Genomic DNA, 21,976 nt, shown 5'->3' on the forward strand with positions numbered 1-21,976 from the left:
GGGGAACTTTTCTTAAAAAAAAAAAAAAAAAAATCTCTACATGTAAAACTCTATACCTCTGATTACATAAAAAAGGAAAATAAACGAAGTGACAGCAAAAAAACAAAAAAAAACAAACAAACATGGTATACTTAGAGCCCATTCACATTAGCGCGACTTGTCAGGCGACTTGTCAGCCTGACAAGTCGCACTCGGTCGCGGTCCATAGATTAGCACAGGACCCATTCTAATAGGAGCGACAAAAGTCGCTCCGACTTAGAAAAAGGGTCCTGTACTACTTTGGGGCGACCTGGAGGCGACTTGCATAGACTTCCATTATGTGAAGTCTCTGCAAGTCGCACCAAAGTCGCGGTGCACGCGACTTCACAGGTCGCCCCCCAAAGTCGTGTCGCACTAGTCTGAATGGGCTCTTACCTGCCCTGTGCAACAGAATTGCACAGAGCAGCCCGGATCCTCCTCTTCTGGGATCCCCTGCCGCCACTCTCGGCTCCCAGTGGTCCCCACTGCCTCAGGAAAGCCAGTGAGACGCTACATACAGAAAAGGCGCAGAATCATGCGAGTGCTCAGGTAAAAATAAGGAGGGGTGAAGAGGCAAATACAAATACCTAAATCTAGTGGTGCACCGAAATTTCGGCAACTGAAATTTTCGGGCGAAATGGAAAAAGCCCATGGGTTAAAGATGCCGATATTAATGATGGGCGCAGTGCAGGTTTCAAAAGACCCGCCTCTGGCCGGCGGCCCGCCTCCCAGTGATGTTACTACTACTACGATGTGCATGAATGAACACACGGGGAGGGCGAGCGGCCGCTAATAGCTGTAACTAAGTGAGCGCTTCACTCGCCCGGTGTGTTAGTTCATTCATGCACATCATAGTAGTAGTGACATCACCAGGAGGCGGGCCGCCAGCCGGAGGCGCGTCTTTTGAAAGGAAGGGCACAGGAGGAGCTGAGAGTAAGGAGAATGCATCATTGGGATGGGGAGGGACGCTGAGGCAGGGGGGGGAGGGACGCTGAGGGGGGGGAGGGACGCTGAGGCGAGGTTACCAGTGGTATTAGTATTATGCGGCATGAGGGGGTTAATGTATTGCCACTGCTGGTCACTGATGCATTCGTGACCGACCAGTGGCAGTTAATTAACCCCTTTGTGCTGCATTAGGCTGGCCATACACTATACAATTTTCTTGTTCAACTTTCCTTTAGATTTACCAAAACCATGTAATATAGGGTCAAACCTAAACACTTTCAATTTGTATGCAGTAAGGCAGGCCCTTGCACTACATAGTTTAAGGTAAATCTAAAGGAAATGGAATAAGAAAATTGTATAGTGTATGGCCAGCCTTAGTGCAACCAGTATCAATGCAACCAGTGTTAATTAACACAGATACTGGTTGCACTAATGCAGCACAAAGGGGTTAATTAACTGCCACTGGTCAGTCACTAATGCATCAGTGACCAGCAGTGTCAATACATTAACCCCCTCATGCTGCATAATACAAATACCATTGGTAATTAAATTAACCAGTTGCCAACCCGTCGCAGTACATATACTGTGACATGGTGGCAGCGACAGGTGTACTGCCTGTTTTTGGCGTATGCCCCTGTTCTATTTTAAAATCATTTGGGGGGGGAAAAAAGTCATTTTAGGTTTTCGGCTAAGGGCATCCTGCATTTTCGGTCCAGAATTTTCATTTCGGTGCATCCCTACCCTAAATCATTTTTACCCCAATGCAGGGAATGCATTAAAGCGGTTCTAAAAACCACAAGGTTCTTTACCTTAGGAGTCCCCTTTATTCTTACCTGAGCCAGATCAGATCCAGCAATGTGCACAAGAACAGCGGCAACCATTGGCACCCACTGATGTCAATCAAATGCTGTGACGAGAGAGTCGGGGTGGGTTTTGTCATGTCGCTTGGTCTGTGTTAATAGATGCAGGCTGGGTGCTTTGGAGGCAAGGGTGCCCCAATGGAAAGTGACTTTCCATGGGGGCACTCACAGAAGAGGAGGGGCATGGAGTGTCAGCAGGGGACCTCAGAAAGGAGGAATGGGGCTGCTCTGTGCAAAGCAAGTACACGTTTCTTATGTTAAAAAAAAAAAAAAAAAAAACCCTAAAAAGGTTTAAATGTCCCTTTAACCACTTAACCACTTGCCTACAGTGCACTTTCACCCCCTTCCTGCCCAGACCGGTTTTCAGCTTTCAGCGCTCTCACACTTTGAATGACAATTATTCAGTCATGCAACACTGTACCCATAAATAAATTGTGTCCTTTTCTTCACACAAATAGAGCTTTCTTTTGATAGTATTTAATCACTACTGGGTTTTTTATTTTTTGTGCTATAAATAAAAAAGACTGAAAATATTGTGAAAAAACGCATTTTTCTTTGTTTGTCATAAAATTTTGCAAATTAGCAATTTTTCTTCACAAATTTTGGCCAAAATTTATACTGCTACTTGTCTTTGGTAAAAATAACCCAAATAAGTGTATATTATTTGGTCTTTGTGAAAGTTATAGAGTCCACAAGTTATGGCGCTAATCATTAAAAATTTATCACACTTTATCACACCTGATGTACTGAAGGCCTATCTCATTTCTTGAGACACTAAAAAGTCAGGAAAGTACAAATACCCCCCAAATGACCCCTTTTTGGAAAGAATACATTCCAATGTATTTAATAAGGGGCATGGTGAGTTTTTTGAAGTTGTAATTTTTTTCCCACAATTCTTTGCAAAATGAAGGATTTTTTTTTTTTTACAAATTGACGTATTAACAGGTTATTTCTCTAACACAGCATATGTATACTTGCAACTACACCCCAAAACACATTCTACTACTCCTCCTGAGTATGGCGATACCACATGTGTGAGACTTTTTCACAGCCTGGCCACATACAGAGGCCTAACATCCAAGTAGCACCGTCCGGCATTCTAGGAGCATAAATTACAAATATAATTTCCTGACAACCTATCGCACTTTTGAAGGCCCTGGAGTACCAGGACAATGGAAACCCCCATAAAATGACCCCATTTTGGAAAGCAAACACCCCAACGTATAATTTTTGAAGCATAATGAGTCTTTTGAATGTCTTTTTTCCACAAGTTTTTGGAAAACGTGGAAAGAAAATGAAAACCCATTTTTTTGACACAAAGCTGTCCATTTATACAATATTTCTAACTCATAGCATGTACATAGCAAAAATTGCACCCCAAAATACATTCTGCTATTCCTCCTGAGTATGGCGATACCACATGTGTAACACTTTCACACAGCCTAGCCACATACAGAGGCCTAACATCCAAGTAGCACTTTATACAAAGTTGTCCATTTATCCACTTTAAGACTGGGCCTATTTTTGACACTTGGTGTTTACAAGCTAAAATCATTTTTTTTTTTTGCTAGAAAACTACTTAGAACCCCCAAACATTAGATGCACCGAAATGAAAATTCTGGGCCAAAACCGAAAATGCAGGATGCCCTTGGCCGAAAACGACTTTTTCCCCAAAAATGTTTTTAAAATAGGTAGGAGAGGGGCATACACCAAAAACAGGCAGCAACGTACACCTGTCACTGCCACCCTGTCACAGTATATGTAGTGTGACGGGTTGGCAAGTGGTTAATTACCAATGGTATTTCTATTATGCAGCATGAGGGGGTTAATGTATTGCCACTGCTGGTCACTGATGAATTAGTGACCGACCAGTGGCAGTTAATTAACCCCTTTGTGCTGCATTAGTGCAACCAGTATCAGTGTTAATTCACACTGGTTGCACTAATGCAGCACAAAGGGGTTAAATAACTGCAACTGGTCGGTCACTAATGCATCAGTGACCAGCAGTGACAATACATTAACCCCTCATGCTGCATAATACAAATACCATTGGTAAGCTGCCTCAGCTCTCCCCCATCCCCCCCCCCCACCACTGCCTCAGCGTCCCCCTCGGCAGTACACCCTCCCCCCCTCTGGCTCAGCGTCCCTCCCCATCCCAACGATTCAATCTCCTACTCACTCTGCTGAGTGCTCCTCGGGTGTACTTCATTCAAAAGTCCCACCTATGGCCGACGGCCCGCCTCCCGGTGATGTCACTACTACTACGATCTGTGTATGAATGAAGTGACACACCAGGCGGGAGGGTGGGCGAGCGGCCGCTAATCGATATAACTATGTGATCTGTCGGGGTTATTGGGGGTTGATTAAAATAATAATAGGTAAAAAGAAAAGTGATTTTAAAAGCCATGTATTCATATTATGCATAAGAGATTCTGAATGGTGCTGCATGGCGTCCATCTTGTTTTTAAGGTGAAATAGAGTTCATTATGTACTTGTTAAACAAAATGTCTCTTACAGGCTTACAATAGGGTCCTATACTTTCAGCAGACATTTATATTTTCTTTTGTCATAAATAAGCTTATACATTGACATCTCTATCAGATAACAGATGTTAAGGGGATGGTAGTGTCAGTTTGTCTATAAGTATATAACAATGGACAATACCCCAGTATATTCTAGCAGACATTTAAAGATGAACCATATAAGTTTTTATAGATACATTATCATATGTAAGAAGATATTAGCCATAATTATGTCATTATATTATGTAAGGCATATACATATATATTTAGGAATGTTATATCACATTTTGGGTTTATATTCTTACAATAGTAATCTTTCTTAGAATACATTATGTTTAAGTGTAGGACAGATGTATCTCGCCACTAATTACCTCATTTCAGAGAAGTTTGTGTCGTAAATATTCCCAAACCTAGACTATATCTGACAGCCCTTTGGCATGGTCAAATAAGTAATTGCTTTTCACTAGCCGACAGGTCAATAGGTCATCAGATAACAAATTGTTTTAATTATATTAAATACAAAATCTAATGAACGGTACAATACTGCCCTCTGGAGACGAAATACCAGGTGCAGTCTTGAGATAATTTGAAATATTCCAATATAAAAATATTATATTGTGTTAAATAATATAATTATTGAAATGGCATTACTTGCCAAGATGAATAATGGAAATACAGGTGGACATTTATGTATGTACTGGTAGTCTGGACAAAGTTTTATGTTGTGTTTTATGATTAATCTTACATATAGAGGAATCATCCTTAATTTTATTAGACCAAGTATGGGGTTAATTATAAAAAGGGGTGTGTCTCTGACCTCACTAGTTTAGGTATAGAATATCCCAGCCAATGGAGATAATGTTTCATCCCTCTGGGTTTTACTTATGGTAATTTTTATAGCTCTTTGTTCTTACCATATAAAAGACCAACCCAGATATGAGACATCACACTTTACACTACTGACAACACACCTCACACTTACACCACACACGCTATTACATTTTTCAATAGACTCATGCAGACATACTCCCTGATCCACATCATTCATCTGAAACTCGGAGGAAACTCCTCCCTCACTGGCATCCATCTTAGGACTCTGGTAACACCATCTTAAGTGTGGTAATTATGCCTTGCTGTATTATTTGATTTTATTCAACAATTGTTTATTCTTTCCTTATATGTTTTATATTGCATATTTAAGGGTAATAAGATTACAATCCCAGCCGTATAAGCCATGGTATATTTTTCTCTAAAAAGCTGATTTTTGTTTTTATACATTTTTATTAATATCAGATTCAGTGCATTATTTGCAATTTTAAGTCTTCCGTTTTGCATGGCTTATTCTCATTCCTTCTGCAGTGGAATGACTTTGGGCCGTGTGATTCGCAGACCATTGTAGTCTGTTTATATAGAACATTAATTTATGGCTTATACTATACCTGGGAAGAAATGGTAATCTTGTTTTAGTTTCACTTTCATTATTGAGCTAAACATCACATTGCATTGATTATTTGAAGTTAGTATTTTTGTTGTAGAGTTATCTTTTTGTGTCACTTCTTGTTTGATCATATATTGTGTTTGCATGTCTTGAGAATAAATATTTTTATATATATTCCACGCTGTAGACTGTACTCACTAAGATTGGTATATGCTTTTAAAAAGAAATTAATCAATTAAAAAGAATTCACGACATTGATTTATGGCAATAGGTGAAGACTCTCCTTTTTCACAGATCTTTGCTTACTAACCATAAATAAATACACTGCTATATTCAGAGCAGTATAAATATTCTGACATAATTAAGTACGAGCGCAAGATATTTATTATTAAATATTCTTACAGATCCTTCACTTCACTTCCCTGTCAGAGGGACTGTGTGTGAATGAACTGACCTGACACCGGGCGGGGGGGGGGGGGGGGGGCGGCCGCTAATAACTATAACTATGTGAGCGCTTCACCTCCCTGTCAGCGGAGATACATGCCTGACAGGGAAGTGAAGGCTCACATATTTATAGTTATTAGCGGCCGCTCCCCCCGCCCGGTGTCAGGTCAGTTCATTCACACACAGTCCCGCTGACAGTGAAGTGAAAGCTCTCACATAGTTATATCTATTAGCGGCCGCTCGCCTGCCCTCCCGCCTGGTATGTCACTTCATTCATGCACACATCGTAGTAGTAGGGACGTCATTGAGAGGCGGGCTGCCGGCCAGAGGCGGGACTTTTAAAACCTGTGCTGCGCCCTCCTCCTTCCTCACGGCGGCCATATTAATTTCGGTATTGTTAACCTATCAGCCGAAATGGGATAGGCTCATTTTCGGCCGATAATTTCGGTGGCCGAAATTTCGGTGCATCCCTAATAGGAGAAAGCCCCCTTAAAAAGGAGGCTGCCGTCGTGACACAGATGCACAGGCATGATGCCCTGATGGTCCCACGGTGACCAGCAAAATTTTAGAGGAGCTGGGGGGGGGGGGGGGGAGGGTCCCGGGGGGTCCCACAGTCACAGGGTGGGGCCCACGTCCACCCAAACTCTCCAGGATTAGAGAGGGGACAGCTACTTGCCATACAAGGAACAGGGAGGGCACCGCTCCGGAAAGACCACTGCTCCATCGTAATGTGGGTGCTGTCGGCCAGGATAAACGCTGTGACTCAGGCCGAGGCCAGGTCATATGCATCCTCGCGAGACTTAACTCACAGGACCTGTCAAGTGAGGCTATGTCGCGGCCAACCTAGGGCTTTAATATCTGTATTATAGGGATGGGCTCTTGTGTGTTCAGATCCTAGTTAAAAACCACCAGATAAATCCTGCCAGGAAGCTGTCACTGCACACCGCAAATCATGAGCAGCGTGTGTATGTGCAGCTGTGGGTCGGTGGCAGTTTGCAATGACAGCTTCCTAGCGGGATTGCTCAGGTGGGTTGGGACTAGGATCCGAATAAGTCTAAGCCCATCCCTACTGTTACAGTGAAAACCTTTACAACATAAGACGTTTCTCCTAAATAGTTGGTGTAGTTCTCTCATCTTAGGACACACTACCAGATGCAGATGCAATTGATGAAGTATGCTGTATATTTTGTGATTTCACAGGCACAGCCATGCAATTTTGAAGATCTTCATTCAATTGGCATGAAAAAAGAATGGCAGGCCAACAATGTCCACAAAATGTGCAGCATCTGGGAATTTTCAACATGAACAGCTATGCATAGGTCTAAAGCAGGGATATGCAAACTGTGGTGCTCCAGCTGTTGCAAGTCCCATCATGCCATCATGCCTCTGACTCTGGTTGTCATGCTTGTGGCTGGCAGAGTCTTGCAATGCCTCGTGGGACTTGTAGTTCTGCAACATCTGGAGGGCCACAGTTTGCCCTCCAGATGATTCAATGACTGGATTTTGGATAACCAAATGCAGCAAACTACAAAGCAACACATCTGTTGAACCCTTATCTATTACTAATTCCAGAACGGTCAAGTAATTTCACAGAATTTACCTGCATATGTGTCAGTATGACTTAACATTTTTTTCAGTTTAATTCTATATCTCAACACACTGTCCAAGCAGCTAAACCAACTGTGCCTACTGCACAAGAAGTCATGTGGCATATATTAATCAACATCTTACAATGTTAAAAAAACAGTATAAACTTTGGCATTGCAATAAAGTCAAGTGTTATGCAGTGACAACAATATAAAACTAGACTTTAAAATGGAAATACACCAAAAATGGTTAAATGTTCTAAAAAGGATGGTGGCAAGTTTTTTCAAGCACAACCTTAGATTTGAGATCGGATTCTAGCATGCTAATGTTACATCACAAATTCTGCTGACCACCTTAGTTGTACTCTGATCATACACAAAGAAACATGGGACAGCTTTGTTTTGGGATGTGGTACAGTCAAAGCTACATGGGAGCCAGGACCAAGGTAGAGAGTTACAGTCAGGATAAGGGTGAGGTGATAATTATGTGCATAAAAAAAAAAAAAAAAAAACATACCTCAAACTGAGATTTTAAGTGATCTTTTTTTAATGGTACCAGCCAGTTCCAACCAATTTTCAGGTAATCAAAAAAAGTGGATGGCTGATAAGAGCTTGTTCACACCAGTCCACCCACTAAAATGATCTGTTTTAGCATGCACGCTGGTGGCCAAACATGGATGGGCTGCCCCGCTCCCACAACTGTGTATGTGTACTTGCAGAAACCTGAACTGATCAGGTTCGGGGGGGGGGGGGGGGGGGGGAAATCACACATCTCCGCACATAGGGGAAAGCCTTTAGCCCCCGTTCATACCGGAAACGATTTTGTGGCGCTGCACTGATTCCCAAAAGTAGTTTAGTTCCTGCACTACTTTTGGGGGCGATTTCAATAGGCATCTGTGCATGAACCAGCACAGATGTCTTTGAAATCGCCCCCGTAGTCGGACTGTAATGCAGGTTTGAATTTGTGCAAGTTCAGCAGAACTCGTACGATTTCAAACCCGCCCTCGGTGTGAATGGATCCTTAGCCCTCATTTACACTATTTGCACTAAAATGCGTTGAGCAGCGTTTCTTAGTGCAGCCCCAGCGCAAAGCTAAGGCAATCTGCCTCAATTCCTATGATATAAATTTACACCACTGCATTGCGGTGCTGCACTTGGAGGAAGGAAAAAAAAAAAAAAAAGTATTGCATGTAGTATTTTTTTTTTCCAGTGCAGTGGGTAGCATGAGAAACCAACACATCCCAAAATTGCAGAGTACATTAAGCCTAATAAAAATCCACTTTTGTCATATCAATAAAGTTCTAACAAAAATAAATACAAAAAAAAATTAAAAGTGCAATGCACTAAGTGACTTTATGTGAAAGATTTTGCTGCTCAGTGCCTCTTTCACAGCTTTCAATTAGTCCCTCAAACAGACTGATTCCGCTCAGGAAGCGAGGAATATAGCTGATGGGCAAGCAAGAAAACCCCTGCACATATGTAGTTGGCAATGTAAAAGTTTTGCTTTTGCACAGCAGGCACCTAGAGTTGTCTGCATATACCTTTACTTCCCCTTGTGCCAGGGATCCCCTAAATTTCAGGCTGTAAGCTTTAGATATGAAAGATTTCATATTTAGCGGATTAAAATAGTTTACAGACTTTTCAGATTTTGTGCACCAATTAAAAAAAAAAAAACTAGTAGTTGAAGCCACTTACAGTGCCATGAGTCAAGATAACTCATTAAAACCTAGGAAGGCCTGCCCTCCCAGTGACAAGGCTGTATTCCAGGCCGCAAACATACAAATTACAGTTTCATGGGTGATTAATCCACAGAAAACTCAGGAGACATCCTTCCTCATACAGATCACTGCTAAACTGTATCTCATCTAAGGAGGTGGCTAAGTAATTTTTAACTGCCCAATCATAGGTATTTATGGAAAGCAAAGGTAAATATAAACCAAGGCTTGGCTCAATATGGAATATTTGAATGATGCACAAAAATAAATGCAGCAGTATTTAATGCATTCTCGGGTGCAATGTTCATTTCGCTGATATATATAAAAAAAAAAAAACTCAATAAGTCCTGTGTGTCTGTGCTGGCCACAACAATCAATTTTCCATTTGGTACAAAATAAAACCACATAGATTTAATAACTCCAGCAATCAAGTAAACTGTCCATATCTCTTATAAGTTTATTTACTTTTGGCCATTAATACAGTTTAAATGAGACACTTCCCTTCATTTCTTAGTCCGCTCTGAGCAAAGAGCGGGGACTGTCAGTCACCTCTCTGTGCTCAGCCCCTCCAACAGTATGGAGTAGGAGGAGGCTGAGCGAGCTCCACTGGTCAGGAATCCAGGTGGATCCTGACAATATTTTTGGTAACCTTCCAGAACCTGGAACAACTGTGATGTCAGCCGACAGGGGGCGTTAACCACAGAGCCGTGGTTTACTTACCATTTTAGACTGATGGCAAAAAATAAAAATGAGTTCAGTGAACCTTTAATCCTATTACAGCACGCAAATGTCCTAAAGTTTAAGATCACCTTCCAAAAAAATCTGCAAGGTGAACTAACACTGGACCAGACCGGTGAAGTGGCAACCAAATGTGTCAAAGAGGGTGATCGGGGGACGTCTGTAGCGGGAACGGGGAAGGGGTGACCATGTAAGTTCACCTCACAGATTTTATGTACAGGTGAACTTACCCTTTAAAAGCAATTTCTCTCTCTCATATATATATATATATATATATATATATATATATATATATATATATACACACACACATACACATGCATACACACACAGTTGTGCACATAAGTTTACATACCCTGGCAGAACGTATGATTTCTTGGCCATTTTTCAGAGAATATGAATGATAACACAAAAACTTCTCTTTCACTCATGGTTAGCGTTTGACTGAAGCCATTTATTATCAATCAACTGTGTTTACTCTTTTTAAATCATAATGACAACAGAAACTACCCAAATTCCCCTGATCAAAAGTTTACATACCCCAGTTCTTAATACCGTGTATTGCCCCATTTAACATCAATGACAGTTTGAAGTCCTTTGTGGTATTTGTGGAGGCGGCATTTTATCTTCTCAGATGGTAAAGATGCCCATTCTTCCTGGCAAAAAGCCTCCAGTTCCTGTAAATTCTTGGGCTGTCTTGCATGAATTGCACGTTTGAGATCTCCCCAGAGTGGCTCAATGATATTGAGGTCAGGAGACAGATTGCCACTCCAGAACCTTCACTTTATTCTGCTGTAGCCAATGACAGGTCAACTTGGCATTGTGTTTAGGATCATTGTCATGTTGGAAAGTCCAAGTATGTCCCATGCGCAGCTTCCGGGCTGATGAATGCAAATTTTCCTCCAGTATATTTTTGATAACATACTGCATTCATCTTGCCATCAATTCTGACCAAATTTCCTGTGCCTTTGTAGCTCACACATCCCCAAAACATCAGCGATCCACCTCTGTGTTTCATAGTAGGAATGGTGTACCTATCATCATAGGCCTTATTGACTCCTCTCCAAATGTAGCATTTATGGTTGTGGCCAAAAAGCTAAATTTTGATCTCATCACTCCAAATGACTGTGGCAGAAGGTTTGAGGCTTGTCTCTGTGCTGTTTGGCGTATTGTAAGCGGGATACTTTGTGGCATTTGCGTAGTAATGGCTTAATTCTGGCGACTCAACCATGCAGCCCATCTTTCTTCAAGTGCCTCCTTATTGTGCATCTTGAAACGGCCACACCACGAGTTTTCAGAGAGTCCTGTATTTGTCCTGAAGTTATTTGTGGGTTTTTCTTTGCATCCAGAACAATTTTCCTGGCAGTTGTGGCTGAAATTTTAGTTGGTCTGCCCGATAGTGGTTTCGTTTTAACAGAACCCCTCATTTTCCACTTCTTGATTAGAGTTTGAACACTGCTGATTGGCATTCTCAATTCTTTGGATATATTTTTATATCCCTTTCCTGTTGATACAGTTCAACTACCTTTTCCCACAGATCCTTTGACAATTCTTTTGCTTTCCCCATAACTCAGAATCCAGAAACTTTAGTGCAGCACTGGATGAAAGATGCAAGGGTCTGTCAGGAGTCCAGAAACTCATTGACCTTTTATACACACACCAATTACAAGCAAACAGATCACAGGTGAGGATGGTTACCTTTAATAGCCATTCAAACCCCTTTGAGCCGGTTCACACTTCTGCGTGTGCCGGGTTCGCATGTCATGTCGGAGCGCACTGCTCCGACATGACATGCGATCAGCTGTGCGGTGCGAGTTTAGCCATACAGTTTGTATGGCTAAATTCGCACCGCACCCGCAGCAAAGACGCACAGGAGGCATTTTTGCTGCCGCATCAGGATCGGATCGCACAGTGGTTCACACTTGTGCGATCCGATCCTGTGCGAACTGCACGATCGCACTGCGATATGCGATCAAACTGGGGGTGTCGTTAAGATTACATTGACACCCCCAGCGGATCGCATATGGCAGTGTGAACTGCCGGGGGTGCGTGTGCGATGCGGGAAGGCTGCGAATTCGCAGCCTTCCCGCATCGCAATAGTGTGAACCGAGCCTGAATGTCAACTTGTGTGCATGTTATCATGCCAAAATTACCAGGGTATGTAAACTTTTGATCAGGGTCATTTGGGTAGTTTCTGTTGTCATTGTGATTTAAAAAGAGTAAAAACAGTTGGTTGATAATTAATGGCTTCAGCCAAACACTAACCATGAGTGAAAGAAAAGTATTTGTGTTATTTATATTCTCGGAAAAATGGCCAAGAAATCATAAATTCTGCCAGGGTATGTAAACTTATGAGCACAACTGTATATATTACACACACACATATATATATATATATATATATATATATATATATATATATATATATATATATATATATATATATATATAGAAGACTCTTCTTCCTGGACCTGTAACTGACATCATCTCACTGCAAGCCTAACAAACAAACTCTGTAGTTTATATTTACTAGAAAGATCCACAAATTTCATGACGGGCAGAAACCAAGTAAACTGGGTTTTAGGTCATACAAAGTACTCAAAACAAGCTCAATCCAGTAGTGGCAACTAAGATATTTTTACACACAAAAAGGCTAATATATGCCCCCTACTAATTTGTGCGACTTGACAGATCCATTTAAGAGAATATAAAGAATGCAATACTCTGGTGGCTGGTGACAAGTCTGATCAACTGAATCACAAAATTAAGATGTACTCACCTGAGCTCCCACCAGCTGCAGCAAGGCAGAGTTGACAGGCAGCAGTTCAATGTCTGTGTTTATGGTGGTCTGGTCAAATGGACAAGCCTTGCGGTGAAGCTTGTTCAGGCACATCTTGCAGACAGTGTGCCCACAACCCAGGCTGATGGGCTTCCGGATGGTTTCGTCGAAAGTCTGTGTGCAAATAGGGCAGGACAGGAAGTCGGTCCATTGTGGAGCTTGTACAGGCATGTTGTCCCACTTGAAAATAGGAGCTTGCAAAGCAAAGGGTAGGGAGCTTAAGCACAGATTCCACTGGAATCAAAAAACCTTTCCAAAATAAAGTTTGTCTTTCTTATATATCTTCTGTAAATACAGACAGTCAGCACATAGTGGAAGATGTGACCTAAAAGAGAAAAATTAAAAAGAATATGATTAATCAAAAATGACCGACCAAGGAAAAAGTATGATAAAAAAAACTCTTGTATAGTTTATACCGACAGAGCTGTGTTCTCCATATATAACCTATTACAGCATTCAAACTGCTAATTCCTCTGATTTTTGCTGTCTTGCAGAGGACTTCTTCATATCTGACATTTCCATGTGTGTCAGCTGCCTGGTCCACTGCTAATGCGTTGGTTCCTCCCACCTGCCCAAACATCACCACAGCACACAGTAGTGACAGATATTTCCAACATGGACTACTGTTTTTTGAGCTTAGTAAAAAAAAAAAAACTAAAAAAAAAAGTAAAGCACACTTTATTTTTGGTTAAAAATAACATTCTTTCCTATAACTCTAAGAGCTTTATCTGGTTACACCTGGGCCCCTTACAAATGAAGCATCCAGCCTGTGTGTTCAATCCTAATGTTTTAGTGTGCCCAGGAAGCAAAGGGGACGCGTCCAGCCCCACTGCTTGCAGCTTTTCAAAGTTTATAGCAAGGTTAAATACGCTACGGTTAAAGAGGGCTAAATGCTGTATCCAGTGGTGTTTAGAAACTAAACTTGAACAAATGAAATTAACCAGGTACAATATACAAATTAGGGGGGGGGGGAAGAACGGCAATGAAAAAAAAACACTGACATTTAGTTTAAATGTACATTTTTATTGACTCGATTGTGCCCAATTTACTTACACATAGGTGTACATTTATGAAACTTTCTCACAGTTCACAAAAAGACAATTTTCTCCTCTGGCACCCTGTTTATGAAGCGCAGAACTTCAGTTCTCAGAGGGAAAACAGAAGTTTTTCCTCTGAAAACAGCTGAGATCAGTGTAAAAGTGGGTGGGCTGCCTCTAATCTTGTGGGATCCTACAGTGACACCCAGTTTAGAAAGTGAAACCGATACTAAAAAGAACATGTAATGACATGTATAGACAATAAGTAAGTAAACCTCCACCTAAAATAAATAAATTATATTATATATATATATATATGCGCACACGCATACATACACACAGTTTATAAATTTTAACCCAATGGTGCTGATATATAGGAAGAAAGAAGTCTTCTTCCTCTCTTCTCTCCCAGATTCTCCACCTCTGAGCTGAAGAATCTGGGATGGAGATATTTCAGGGTAACGGTCAGTGAGAGCTTCAGATCTCATTTTTATAAACTGTCCGTTTGGGACAGAACGGTTGTGTGCTGTGATGAGAAGCAGAGAACATGTTTTCTGCTCCTCATGTCAGCTACATAAACTAGTACATACGAGAGATCAGCCGTGATCCTGAGAATCACAGCATTTCTGTTTTATAAACAGACATCATATACTCAATTCTGTATAGTTTGTTCCAACATATCAAGTAGCACAACTGAGACTTAATTCTCATACAAAAGTAGTTTTCCAGAGTTGAAGGAATGCATTTTTGTATTCAGGTCACTAACTGCATTATTTCACAAATCTTTCTTGCAAAAACACACACACACACACATATATATATATATATATATATATATATATATATATATATATATAAATATATATATAAATCGAAATCCATTTACAGGCAGTCCCCGGGTTGCAAATAAGATAGGGTCTGTAGGTTTGTTCTTAAGTCAAATTTGTTTGTAAGTCGGAACAGGTACATTTTTTTAAGTTTAAGTTTATCTCTGGCCAAGGGAGTCATTTTTAAGTTTTTTAAATAGCATAGGGAAGGGTTACCACCCATGTACCTTTGTTTTGCTGTCTGTACCGTTCAGAAGATTTCACTTCACTTTCTTTCCCTGTGACAACTGTATTTTGAAAATTTTGGGTTGTTGTGGAAACAAGCATTAGTGGTGAAGCTGAAAGCCCCGTTCACATACAAGCGACGCTACTTCGCACTGCGACCTCCGAGCAGCGCGCCGCGACCTCGGAGCGGCCGCCACTGACTTCATAACATTGAAGTCTATGGCGGTCGCCTCCAGATCGCCCCAAAGAAGCTCCGGACCCTTTTTCTAAGTCGGAGCGACTTGTGTCGCTCCTATTAGAAAGGGGTCCGCAGCTTCCCTATGGAAGGCGACCTACGGCGACCTGTGAGGCGACCAGGTCGCCTCAGTGTGAACGGGGACAGAGTCGGTTCACACTAAGGCTCCATTCACACCTGGGTGTTTTTTGAGCGTTTTTCAGCTCCAAAAACGCTCAAAAAAAAAAAAACGTTCCAAAATGCCCAACAAGTAAAACCCCATTCATTTAACCACTTAAGCCCCGGAGGATTTGGCTGCTAAAGGACCAGGGTTTTTTTTGCGATTTTTTACTGCGTGACTTTAACGGACAATTGCGCGGTCGTGCGACGCTGTACCTAAATGAATTTGACGTCCTTTTTTTCCCACAAACAGAGCTTTCTTTTGGTGGTATTTGATCACCTGTGCGATTTTTTGATCACGCGCTATAAACAAAAAAAGAGCGTAAATTTTGCAAAAATAACAATATTTTTCACATTTTTTTTATATGAAATTCCCCCAAAAAAAAAAGTAAAAATCAAAATGTAACATTTTTCGGCCAATTTGTTTTATGCTACCCATGTTTGGTAAAAAAAAAAAAAAAAAAAATCGCAAAAAGCGTAATTTGATTGGTTTGCGCAAAAGTATCGCGTTTACTAACAAAGGGAAAGATTTTTGTCATTTTTGGTGTTTTTTTTTTTAACGCGTAATGGCGGCGATCTGCGATTTTTTTTTCGGTACTGCGACATTGCGGCGGACAGATCGGACCCTTGACTGACATTTTTGACACTTTTGGGGGTACCAGTGACATTACTGCAGTAATCAGTGCTATACATATGCACTGTTACTGCAAAAATGACACTGGCAGGGAAGGGGTTAACTTTATTGGACAGGGAGGGGTTAAGTGTGTCCTAGGGGCGTGATTCTAACTGTGCAGGGACATTCCTATTGGTGTAAAAGCAAAGATCAACAGTTCTACATAGTAGAACGGACAGATCTTCACTTTACACAGGGAGAACTGACAGGCAGCTTGTTTACACAAGCCGCTCTGTCTTTCTCCCTTCACAGGAGCGATCGCGAGTCCGCCGGTCACACGCACTGACTTGTCTGTGAACGAGCCGCGCCCGCCCGCAATAGGCTCGCAAGTCAGTGACAGGCGAGTGACGTACCGATACGTCACTCTGCCTGGCCGGGGCTGACCGCCGCAGTATATAGTCGTGCGGCGGTCGGCAACCGGTTAAATGGCCCCTGTTCACATCTGAGCGTTTTGCAAAATGCCTGTAGCTGAAAAAAGTACATGAGCTTCTTTTTGGGCTGATTACCAGCGTTTTTGATAGATGTCAATGCCTGCCTCCAAAAAACGCCTGAAAAAAATAGCGGTAAAATTGTGGTAAAAATCACGGTAAAAAAACGCGCGAAAACGCTACGCTCAAGTGTGAATGCAGCCTAAGGTGACACGACTCTGTACTACTTCGGGGGCGACTTGTGCATTGCCATGCACCATGACTTTGGAGCGACTTGCATGGACTTCACATAATGGAAGTCTATGCAAGTCGCTCCGAGGTCGCCCAGAAGTAGTACAGGACCCTTTTTCTAAGTCGGAGCGACTTCTGTCGCTCCTATTAGAACGGGTCCTGTAGCGGTCAATGCACCGCGAGGGAGCGCGACTTGTCAGGCTGACAAGTCGTGCTAGTGTGGATCGACACTCAGTGGAGACACCTTTTTCTCATGAGCACTCTTACAGGAATGAATTTCCCTTCTTAGGGCTAGATTTTTCCTCACTTCCTGTTGTCACTCGCCGTTTGTAAGTAGTAGTTGTTTTTAAGTCAGATGTTTTTAACCCGGGGGCCCGTCTGTATTATAAATACCACATCACTACATGCCTCCTAGGACAATAATGCAAGTAAATCAGCTGCCAAAAGAACCATAAAGCTAAAAAGGTACTGTAGGCTTAACAATATCTTTGTTAGCTAAGCTAGAATCCCACCCTCTGTACTCTCATCAGATCCTTGTTTTACACGGCTGCTAATAGCCCAATTTTCCTGATCTCCAGGCTAATCATCAATAAAAGGTATTAGAAGGCACTTAGTGGCCTGGAATTAGGACAGCCTTGTAGCTCTAAACACCTAAAATGTTGTTGTTGTAATCACTATAATAAAACCACACAACTACCAACAGCAATATTATGAGAGGTGGTTCTGTGGTTACCTCTATCTAAGATGTAAATTAGAGTGTGTGAAAACACTTAGGAGGATGAAGTGGGCCGGAGACTTAAGTGGATGTTTCTACTAAAAGGCAGATGAAAGTTTGGTCTTTCACACAACCAATGCAAAGTTGGTTTTATTGGTTTTTAAGAATATTTACCATATGAACAGTATGTTTTATGATAAAGCACTGACTACATTGTGTTACACAACTTTACTGTGCAAGTTAATGTGCAAGCTATGCTGCTGTGATCTCATCAGTTTGGCAATCCCATTACTAGTCACTGATTATACATATAGATACTTAATGCAGAGATCCACATTACATTTCATCTCAAAACAAACCTGCAATAAGAACAAATAAGCATGATGTAGGTACTACCCTGTGTTGCTTGCTTTCAATTGCCCGATGCAGCATCACTTATACAGTATCATTTAAATATTCAACCCAAATAGACTTCTGAACACAATAGGACTACAATGCTAATACCTCAGTTATTAGAACAATGTCACACAGATGATAATGCCAATTATTGACAGCGGCAGAATTACCAAATGCAACTGTCACCTTCTCTAATGAAAGTCTGGTCCTGACTGTCAGGAATTCAGCAGAATCTCATAGAAGGATGCCATAGTAGAAGGTAAGTTCAGTGTGTGCAACTCTTAAAGCGAATCTAAAAACTCTCTCAACACTTTTTTTTTTTTTTAATCCTTGTGCTGTTAGCATTAACAAATAGGAAGGTATATTATATTTATTGGTTTGGATGGATGTCCTAACCCAGGAATCTTCATGGGCATTTTTTTTTCTCAGCTAGCAAAAGCCTGGAGACATGAATGGATAAAGTAAATAGGGATTTTGGAGGAAGTTCCACTTTAAAGTGGTTCTAAAGGCAAAAAATAGTTTACTACCACTTTAGGGTGAAAAAAAAAAAAAAGTTTTTAAAGCTGTACCTACAGGTAAGCCTATAATAGGGCTACCTGTAGGTACAGTAAATATCTTCTAAAAATGCAGTGTTTAGGAGATATTTACACTGAATTCAACCGATGACATCACCGCCGGTGCTTGTGATCTAAAGGTCCGCCATACCGTGCTGGACCTTCAGAGCTGCATGCCGCAGCCAAGGGCTCCCGCGTGCATGTGGGAATCATGTCAGTGCAGCCCCCGGCCACTCATGTAGCCAAACCCGGAAGGAAGATGGAAGCCCTGTCAGCGGTGACAGTACACCGTTGGAGGGCTCCATTTCAAGGGAAGTCATGCATACTAGCATATAATGGCTTTGCCTTGCAGGGGATTTTTTTTTTTTTTCTAAGCTGCGGTTTACTACCGCTTTAATGCATTCCAAAGTAAAAATATGTCCCAGTAGTTATCACTATCTCCCCCACCCCACATACTTACCCGAGTCATATCTCTATTAGCGCAGTGCCCACTGGCAGTGGTGCTCTCCTCTCTTCCTCTCCTCGCAGGACACAGAGGCAGCAGCAGGAGCCATTGGCTCTTGCTGCTGTCAATCAAATCCTATAAGGAGCTGTGCTGTGTCTGTGGACACACACAGCCCAGCTCAGGAGCACACCCGCATGTGTTAACATAGGGCAGAGCTTGCTATGGGGGCAGACACTGAAGAAGAGGAGCAGACAGTGCTGGCAGGGGAGCGCAGAAGAGGTTCAGGGTCACGCTGTGGAAAACCATTGCACTGTGCTAGTAAGTATAACATGTTTATTATTTTAGGGGGAAAAAAAATTAAGCATTCACAACCACTTTAGGCTGCTACAATTGCTAATGAGACATGGGCCATAGGGGTATTTCTAAATCTCATCTCCAACCTCACCTAAGGTAATGAACCATGGGTAAGTACAAAGCCGGTGAATTAGCACATGCTCAAGATAGATATTTACTTTCTCTGTAGAAATTAGCTTAAAGCCCTGTACACAGGTACCGATTGTCGGCCGTAAATATTCGGCCAACGTCCGATCGGCTGATTGTCGGCTTGTTAGTATGATGCTTCCGACAACCGACTGCGACTTTTCGGCCGAACAAAATCTGGTGTGCAGGCTTTAAAATTTTTGTTGGCCAACAAAGAACGGCCGATTGTTCGTCAGTCAGTACAGATTTCGGCCAACAAAAATGTGATGATCAAGACTGAGCATGCTCAGTGAAGAAAAAACACACGAAAAGTAGACCAGAACATGACATCACTTCTGCAGTTGGTTGTTGTTGTTGGCCGACAAAATTCGTGTGCTGTCTTCAGCACTTTTCAACCAACAAAACAGCACCGGACAAAAGACGGCCGATCGTGAGGCCATCAATCGGTACCTGTGTACGGGGCTTTACTCTCTAGGATAGGGAACAGGGCTTTGCAGATGAGAGTTGATGTTGCTCCAAACCAAATTCGGTGTGGTGGTTATAGCTTATGTGCTTAAAAATTACTATTGTATGTATAAAGAATATTAAAGAGGACCATGGAAATGCAAGGTCCACTTGTTTTGCAGCTCCACCAGTGAAAAAAAAAAAAAAAAATAAAAAAAAAAAAAAGGAAAAAAAATTCCTCGCTTTACTTCCGTACTTTCAGACACCGTAGGCAATGGCAACCCCACTGAGCTTTTCCCATGAGTCCTGGCAGCTTTGTATAGAGCAAAATGTAGAAGACATTGCTCCAGCACTAAACAACTTTTTGTTAAGATTTGGGCTTCTCAGCTTATCCAGAAACCAGAGACTCAGTGAAGTCACCCTCCCTTTGGCATGATTGCTAGATGCTTAGCTGTAAAGTAAGGGTGTTCTTTTTAATTTTATTTTATTTTTTTCCTTTCATCTGGCTTTTCTGAATATGGGTGGGGGATGCAAAATAAAAACAGACCTTGCCATTTCATGCAAAGTCTAGTTTCAACTGCTATACAACATTAAGAAACTGCAGGGGAATTTCCTAGATATTAGGTGCTCCCAAGCTTGCCTACAATTTAGCTTGTGAAATAAGATTGATGACTCACTAGCATCCACATCCAAATGTCCAGGTTTGTAGAGGGAGGAGGTGCTATTTTCCTACTACATTAACACCTTTTGTTTTGGCCATGTCATTCATGCTACTTTGTATTTGCAGTCTGCGAAATGAGTCATAGAAACAGGAAGACCACGGAAAAAGATAAGAATAAATAAAAAGGTTTCACGTGTTTAGTCTTACTCATATGAGGAAGTGCTCAATAGTAAGGAGCTGCAGAAGGCTACACTTGCCTACAGACAGACTTATGACCCCGTGGGTAGTAAAGGTCGCTTCACACATGGTTAAGAATAGAGTGCTAGTGACACTGAGTGGCACGTGGGGGCCCCAAATATAGAAGTTACTGGCTGAGCAGCACACGGCCTGAGCTATCGTTTCATATGTACTGCACTTTGTCGTGGGTATTCCACATCAAAATTATCAGAGAACATTTAATACTTTACAGAAAACCGGAAAATAAAGATTTTTTTTAAAGGAGCCTCGAAATAAATCTTTATATCTGGAGACGATAATAAACCTACTTTATATTCAAGTGTTAGTTTGTCTTTAGTAATAAACTGTCAATGCAAGTAAGGGGTACATGTAGAACAGTGGTCTCCAAACTGCGGCCCACAGGCCAGATGAGGCCCTTTGCTTGCTTAAACCAGACCTTGGGGCACTATTTCATCCACGGATGCCAACAATGGGGCATAATTTCCCCCAAATGATGGGGCACAATTTCTCTCAACACCAGCGATAGGGCACAATTCCTCCAACTGACACCAATGATGCGGCATTGTTTTTTTCCCCACCGACATTGGGACCTTTTCTACTCCCAATGGCCATAGTCCAGCTCCCCAAAAGTCTTAAGGGCAGTAAACTAGCTCTTTGTAAGGAACTTTGGAGAACACTGCAGTAGAAAAAAGCAAACTGCGCTGCTTTGATTAAAATGTATTTTTGTTTCTGCAGTCAAATTTGAGAAAACCATTCTATTTGTGTTCCACAGAGATCCCTCAGATATGGCACATACATATTAGGGACCCTTTCACACTTGTGCAACTTGGGGCAAAAAAGTCACATGACAAGTCGTACTCCATAATTTCCAATGAGTACCGTTCATATCTGTGCGACTTCAAATCAAAGCGACTTCAAAGTAGTCCCTGAACTCCTTTGGTTCGACATTGATGCATTTTAAAAGGTCCATAGACCTCAAGTTTACACAAGCATTGCTTCAAGTCCAGTTGAAATTGTGCGAATTATGGGTCACACAAGTGTGTAAGGGGCCTTACATTGGGCCAAGCTGGCTCAATATACCTATGAAAAATTTGCCATACTTAAAGTGACGCCTGATGACAGAA

The 21,976-nt window shown here is 41.7% G+C and overlaps 1 protein-coding gene across 5 annotated transcripts in view; it reads right to left on the bottom strand.

Annotated features, from left to right (window-relative positions):
* The window catches only part of RC3H1 (ring finger and CCCH-type domains 1), a 141,777-nt gene that overhangs the window by 71,186 nt on the left and 48,615 nt on the right, over positions 1–21,976 (bottom strand). For all 5 annotated transcript variants that reach the window (XM_082266624.1, XM_082266626.1, XM_082266625.1 and 2 more), the window contains exon 2: positions 13,046–13,430. In XM_082266624.1, the coding sequence (XP_082122750.1) occupies positions 13,046–13,276 (231 nt within the window). In that variant the 5' untranslated portion in view covers positions 13,277–13,430. The remainder of the gene's footprint in view (positions 1–13,045; positions 13,431–21,976) is intronic.

The sequence above is a fragment of the Pelophylax lessonae genome (genome assembly GCF_965119305.1).
Source record: "Pelophylax lessonae genome assembly, chromosome: 8".
NCBI lineage: Eukaryota > Metazoa > Chordata > Amphibia > Anura > Ranidae > Pelophylax > Pelophylax lessonae.